The sequence below is a fragment of the Eurytemora carolleeae genome, unplaced genomic scaffold (genome assembly GCF_000591075.1).
Source record: "Eurytemora carolleeae unplaced genomic scaffold, Eaff_2.0 scaffold98, whole genome shotgun sequence".
In the NCBI taxonomy this organism is placed as follows: Eukaryota; Metazoa; Arthropoda; class Copepoda; order Calanoida; family Temoridae; genus Eurytemora; species Eurytemora carolleeae.
Window position 1 is genome coordinate 210267 of NW_019396078.1, and position 7337 is coordinate 217603.

At 30.1% G+C, this 7337-nt stretch overlaps 1 protein-coding gene across 2 annotated transcripts; it reads right to left on the reverse strand.

Moving 5' to 3' along the window:
* Positions 1-588: 588 nt before the first annotated feature.
* LOC111715153 (uncharacterized) lies at positions 589-7082 on the reverse strand. Of its 2 annotated transcripts, none has more exons than XM_023490424.1 (5): positions 6964-7082; positions 4605-4731; positions 2867-2922; positions 2276-2330; positions 589-680 (listed from the first exon to the last, which is right to left on the reverse strand). In XM_023490424.1, exons 1-5 carry the CDS (start codon positions 7045-7047, stop codon positions 604-606), a joined length of 399 nt encoding a protein of 132 aa, XP_023346192.1. In that variant the 5' UTR covers positions 7048-7082; the 3' UTR covers positions 589-603. The 2 variants fall into 2 exon arrangements, with proteins under 2 accessions (XP_023346192.1, XP_023346200.1); XM_023490432.1 differs by lacking the exon at positions 589-680 and adding an exon at positions 2073-2098 and having other exon boundaries at positions 6964-7081.
* Positions 7083-7337: the final 255 nt, after the last annotated feature.

Below are 7337 nucleotides of genomic sequence, written 5' to 3' on the forward strand. Positions count from 1 at the left end.
TTTAAAGAGACCCCATCCCCACTCTTTGATTATTCTTTGCGCATGGTATACAGTATGGGTATCGATTCACATCACATTAAATCAATTGTTTTAAGCTTGTTTTTAAGCTTGTTTCATAACACTCTCCTACCTTTACTAACCTCACCACCCACCTTCTGAAGGGTGCACATTTTGTAGTAAAAAAATGGCATTTTATACATACAGTGACTTTGTTGGGTCAAAAAGCAGCACATAGCGTAGCGAGGGATTCTTTGGAACCCAATAATGTGATAAAAGTGTCATAATTTTGCAAATGAATAAGATGATAATGAAATAATCGATTTTACAGATCTACTTTGGCTTTCATCGATATTTTCTTTATAAAAATAGGTCATTAGAATATTTTGTATTACATGTTTTATCCGGGTCATTAAATAATTGTAAAACATGTTTCTTCTGATGACATCTGGTAAAATCTACAAATGACTGTAGGCTCTTATTTAGAAATTATACATAGTAAAAATGTTTCAATTGTATGGAATAAACCCTAAAAATATCTCTCGATATAATACTTCACAGCCTCAGTTCAACTAAACGTTACCTAGCCAGTTTCTCACTTTAAATTCAAGTATACTTACTTAGACCAGAGATTCGTTCTGGAAAATCCTTAATTGATGTGTTGCAGGGATATCCAATAGTTTCTAAAATAATAAAATTGGACAAAATCACAATTAAAAAGCTGTTAATTACCTTTTTTTCTTTGTATACAGGGGCTATCATAGGTGGGGAAGATGTACATAAAGGAACCATGATACCAATGATTGTCATAATGCTTGTTTCAAAATTTGAGAAATTTAATTCTGCAGGATCATACAAATTTTATACATTAATATTAACCCTATCTCTGCTGTTGTACTTGAAAACCAGGATATGCTGGGGGGGGGGGTCAATTTGCCCCCCCCCCCCCCAGCACAAATGATACATCATTGGAAAGCTCTTGTGATCTGCTTTTAGAATCTGAAAAAAAATTGCAAATTTGCAAAAACTGAAAAATCCAGTTATATAGTAAAAATGTTTGCAAAAAAAATTTGTCCAAAAAATTATAAGTTATACATTTTTGAAAAGCCCTTGACCATGCCATTTCAAATATGCAAAAATAACCTGATTTTTAATTAAGAAAAACTAAAAATGTGCAAATTTCCTTTGACAGGTTGTTTGCAAAAAAAATTGCAATTTTTTTCGCAAACTTGTGCAATACAATTCCATATTTCAAAGGCTTTCCAAAAAACTAAATTTTATCAAAATCTGACAAGTGGAAGTGGGTCAAAACAAAGATTTAGTTTGTTACAGGAAAAAGCAGTCTTTCAGACAGTGTGCCTGAGGACTCAGGCAGTAAAGCCCGGTTTTAGGCCTAAAGGGAGGGCTTTGGGTATGTAGTAAAAGTCAGAAAATTTCAACAGCCTCAGACCAATGCTTTTTGAGTTATGTAAAAAAAACTACAGGGGGGGTCAAATTGACACCCCCCCCCACAGCAGGAATAGGGTTAAAATATCAAATTTGCATTTATACTTTTGTAGAAAATAGGAACTTGGGGAATTCCCCAGATTCCCAGGTATTTGGGAAATTCCACGTTTTTTTCTGAAATCCCCACAGAAATTTCAGTGTGTTAAATTTGGGAAATTTGGGGAATTACCCAGATTCCCAGGTTTTTGGGAAATTCCACGTTTTTCTTAAATTCCTACAGGAATTTGAGTGTGTTAAATTTGAGAAATTTGAGGAGTTAGATTTCCCAAATTCCTTCAAGAAGTTGAAGTTGGTATTTTTTTTAAATTAGAAAATTTTCCAGAATGACTGGATAATTGGGGAATTTCCTATAAATGGAAATAAACCACCTGTAGATTCTCCAAGAAATTTTGGGAATTTCCCAGCAGATTCCCAGGTATTTGGAGTTATTTCCCAAATTATAAGGTATTTAGGGTATTTCCATTTTTGACACTTTTTAATAGGTGCAAAGTTAGAACCATTTATCTCTATTATTAAAAAATTTATTACAAACTCCAGGAGACTAGTGAGGTCCTTTGTGAAGTATATTTTTCAATCGGACATCTTCACTTTTGCACTGAATAATATATTTCATCTTTGCAAAATTCCAAAAATTGATGCATCCTATTAGAATTATAAATAATTCACTTTTTGGAAAATTTGAAAGAAAATCAACATTTTGGCAACACGATGTTTTGATAAATATAAAAACAAAAATCGGATACCCATCAGAAAATACTAAATAATAACTTACTGCCTACAGATCCTCCAATCATAATTGTTGTAAAATCGGGTCTTTTTGGGCCTGCCTAGAACAATTTTCATTATTTTAAAATTTGTTTATAAAACGTGCTGGTTCGACTCTACATTGGGTAATACAGACTGAACAGTATGGCTAAATGCATGTTGTACCGGGAGTATATTTCCTTTTTTATTATTATTATTTCCTAATATTGTAAATCAAAATAAAATAAAACTTATAATTATTTTCTGTCATTTAAGTGATTATCATAAAATTAAGCAAAATATTGAGTTTTATCTTGCTTATCTGTTAAATGAAGAAAATCAACTTTAAGAATTTTACCTCAAAATTAAATATTCTAATACATATATCTTTGCAACCCGATTGAGAAATCCTTTGACATTTCAAACTTAGAATATTTGATAATACAGAAATATCTAAGTTCTACAACATTGGGATGCTCAGATAAAGGGATCAGAAAATCAGAGTGTGTGGCAAAAACTCTAATACTTTTTAGTCGTTATAAAAATCAGTTTTATTCATTCTTAATATTTTGAATTTATCAGATTTTTTAAATATCTAACCAGTTTCATTTAAACTTACAGGTGTTATACTGCATTCCGATGTGAGACTCCCGTGTCCAAAGCAAAAGATTTGGCCTGAAAATTAGTATAAAATTTACTTGATGATTTTAAACATCAGAACTCTTTTTGTTTTTTAAAGGTAAAGTAGTTGTAATTTCGGGTGACCCCTCTATGAGAGTATAGAGTTATACAAGATTCACAATTGCACTTTTTAAACGTTTATCTGAACACTAATGTCAAAGATATCCCCGTGTATTTTTAGCTTGAAAAGAGGGATTGTAGAAACGTAATTTCAAGTGATCCTTTATGCAACTATTGCAATGACCTATTCATAATGGTACCCTTGAAACCTTTATCTGATCAATAATGTGGTTCAGATATTGTTTCCATGGGTGTTTTCCTGCAGCAAAAATGCGCAAGTTACTTTCGCAAAAAAAACACCTTAGAAAATAATCAGTTTTCGTAATTATAACCATTGATATTTAATTCAATACTTGATCAGACTAAGCTTTAAATTTTACCCTTGTGAATTCGGCCATGTCATCTTTGAATTAAGGGCCACTTGAAATCACGCTTACAGTCCCTTTAATTCACACAATTTCTTTCAGTCTGATTTTAGTCAGTTTTTTAGAGAAACTACAGTTTAAATGATCAATTTTCAAAGTTAAAGACATGGATATCTGAACAAATTTTTATCAAACAAAGCTGTTTAGAGTAACGTTGGAATTGGAATAATTAAAGGATAATTTTAAAATGCGTTTATGAAGTCCCATTCAGTTTAACCCTATCTCTGCTGGGGTACTTGAAAACCAGGATACGCTGGGGGGGGTCAATTTGACCCCCCCTCCTCTAAATCCCATGTTTGATGTCCAAATATGACAAATGATACATCATTAGAAAGCTCTTGTTCTCTTCTTTTAGAATCTGCAAAAAAATTTGCAAATTTGCAAAAATTGAATTTTTTATCGCAAAATCCAGTTATATAGTAAAAAGTTTGCAAAAAAAAATTCGTCAAAAAAATGAAAAACTATACATTTTTGAAAAGCCTTTGACCATGCCATTTCAAATATGCAAAAATTTTTGCCAAATTTTAAATAACCTGATTTTTAATCAAGAAAAACTAAAAATGTGCAAATTTCCTTTGACAGGTTGTTTGCAAAAAATTTGAAATTTTTCTTTCGCAAAACTTGTGCAATTTGTTTCCTTTTGTCAAAGGCTTTCCAAAAAGCTAAATTTTATCAAAATCTGAAAAGTGAAAGTGGGTCAAAACAAAGATTTAGTTTGTTACAGGAAAAAGCAGTCATTCAGGCAGTGTGCCTGAGGACTCAGGCAGTTAGTATTAAAGCCCTGTTTTAGGCCTAAAGGGAGGGCTATGAGTATGTAAGAAAAGTCAGAAAATTTCAACAGCCTCAGACCAATACTTTTTGAGTTATGTAAAAAAAACTACAGGGGGGGTCAAATTGACCCCCCCCCCCAGCAGGAATAGGGTTAAAACTAGTTCAAGCTAACAAAAATAGTGAATAATTAATATAAAGATATATTGCATTGTATCTATATCATTGAAAACGATATAGCAATCATTGAAACCAACTTATAGCAATAGCTTGCTCAACTTAAGGGCCATATTTTTCTTTGTAATTGTAAAGCTAAGATTGTTGCGGAGTTTTCTGTAAAAATTGGCAGCTTTTAAAAAATTGTAAAAGAAATTTTTAATAAGAAGAAATCCAAATCGCCAAACTATTATTATTATAATTTACCTGATTTTCCAACCTTGGTATAAATACAATTTGTAGAACAGACAGGAGATGAACTTATATCTGCGATCAAGGTGAGATTGACATCAAGAGAATATACTCCTCCCCTTTCATCTACACTGTTTACTCTCTAAAATAATATTCATAGATGATAAATATTCATAGATAATAAATATTTACAGATGATAAATATTCATATGATGATAAATATTCATATGATGATAAATATTCATAGATGATAAATATTTATTTATGATAAATATTTATAGATGATAAATATTCAGAGATGATAAATATTCTTAGATGATAAATAGTCATAGGTGATGGATATTAATAAATGATACATATTAATAAGTGATGAATATTCTTAGAATGATAAATAGTCATAGATGATACATATTTAAATATGATAAATATTCATATATAAACATTTTTTATAGTTGATGAATATTCTTAGATTATTCCTAGATGATAAATATTCATTAATGATAAATATTCAAAGATGATGAATATTGACAGATGATGAATAATCATAGAGGATAAATATTCATAGATAATAAATATTCATAGATGAAAGATATTTATAGATGATAAATATTTATAGATGATAAATGTTCATAGATGATAAATATTCTTAGATGATAAATATTTAAAGATGATAAATATTCTTATATGATAAATATTCTTAGATGATAAATATTTAAAGATAATGAGTATTCTTAGATGATAAATATTCATAGATGATAAATCTAAAGTTTTCAGGGACCTGGACCAGACAGCCAGATATTGAGCTCTCCGGGTTTCCCGGCACTGTATAATCATAGAATTCATCAATGTGTTTTTAGTATATGTATATATGTGCCTAATAAGCTATTTATTTATTTATTTTATTTATTCTTAGATGATAAATAGTCATAGATGATAAATATTAATATATGATAAATATTCATAGATGATAAATATTCATAGATGATAAATATAAAGATATGATAAATATTCAACAAATATTTACAAATATGCCATTCTTAACAACAAATATTCAATACTTAACAACAAATATGCAATAATTAACATTAAATATTCAATACTTAACAACAAATATGCAATAATTAACATTAAATATTCAATACTTAACAACAAATATTTAATGCTTAACAACAAATATAATATTCAATACTTAACAACAAATATTTAATGCTTAACAACAAATATACAATAATTAACATCAAATATTCAATACTTAACAACAAATATGCAATAATTAACATTAAATATTCAATACTTAACAACAAATATTTAATGCTTAACAACAAATATACAATACTTAACATCAAATATTCAATACTTAACAACAAATATTTAATGCTTAACAACAAATATACAATACTCAACATCAGATATTAATATTTGATAAAAAGAAAGCTAATGCGTGATGTGTAAAAACTCTGCTATAAGGTAAAACATATATGCAATAAATTGAGTAAGAACCAGAAAACTGTATTATAGGAGGAGGATGACTTAGACTCAAGTAGTCAGTCCACACCGATCCATTTCATTTAATGAGGGATTTTAAGGTACTAGTGAAAGCTTAAATATTACTTGATTGTTGTTTTTTTATTCCAAAATTGTCTGGTTATTTTTGCATATTTAAATATATATTAGAAATGATCAAATAATTATCCTTGTATGGTTCAAAATAGAAACTAAATGTGATAACTTATGCACCATTGTCTGCAATTCTGTAAAATTGCATGGCTTTTCCATACGCAATTTTAACGCAATTCTGTGCAATGTTATAATCCATGAGGGAAAGCAATTAATCGCTTCACCCATTAAGTTTCGGATTCGTTTTAAGGAAGCAGATACTGGAACAAACATAAATTACTACTTTATATACAGGTTGTCTTAAAAAAAATCTAATCTCAATCTGAATTTTCAACCATAATTTTTGAACCCCTTGACTAATGATTAACTGGCTACAAATTCTGATATTGGAACTTGGTATAACCCCGGAAATATGTTAAACTAAATTTAAAAGCCTCAAATTGAGTAGATTGTCATAGAACAAATCTGGGTGCCCCAGCTACAGTCTATTATGAATGACTGAATTCCTTCTTTTCTTTCAAATCATGTTTGCAAATTGTATTTAATTCAAAGTTCAGATGGCAGGAGAATAGGTTGAAATGAAAACAATTGAGTCTTTGCAGCTAGCAATGTTTCTCTATTCCCAATATCTTTGCAACCCTCTGTTGCAGACCTTTGATGTTTTAACCTATGAAAGAATTAAAGTTTGAAATATCAAAAGCTTGCAGCATCAGGTTGAAAAGATAAAGGAGTTTGATGCAAATACTGTAACCTTTACCCTTTGTAAGCAGCATTGATCTGCAGAACCTGCTGCAGAAACTACTGCAAAGGTTATTGCTAAGAGTGAGATTGCTGCAAACATGTTTCTAACAAACCTCAAGCCTTGACTGAAGTTTAGAGCATTGGAAGAGTCTGAAGTAAACTCTAGTAATTATGTTGAACCAATCAGGACTTGATTTATTAACAACAACGTTTATTAAGAAACTAATCTAACTCTGATTGGATGAAGGAGGTGCTAGTCCAAAATATCTTAGGTTTTTGAATATTTGGACAATGGAAGGGTGTAGCTGGGAAGGGGGGGGCATAGGGGAACGTGCCCCTACTTTTCCCTAAAAGGGTGGAGAAGAGGGAGGGGGAATTGGTTCTAAGGAG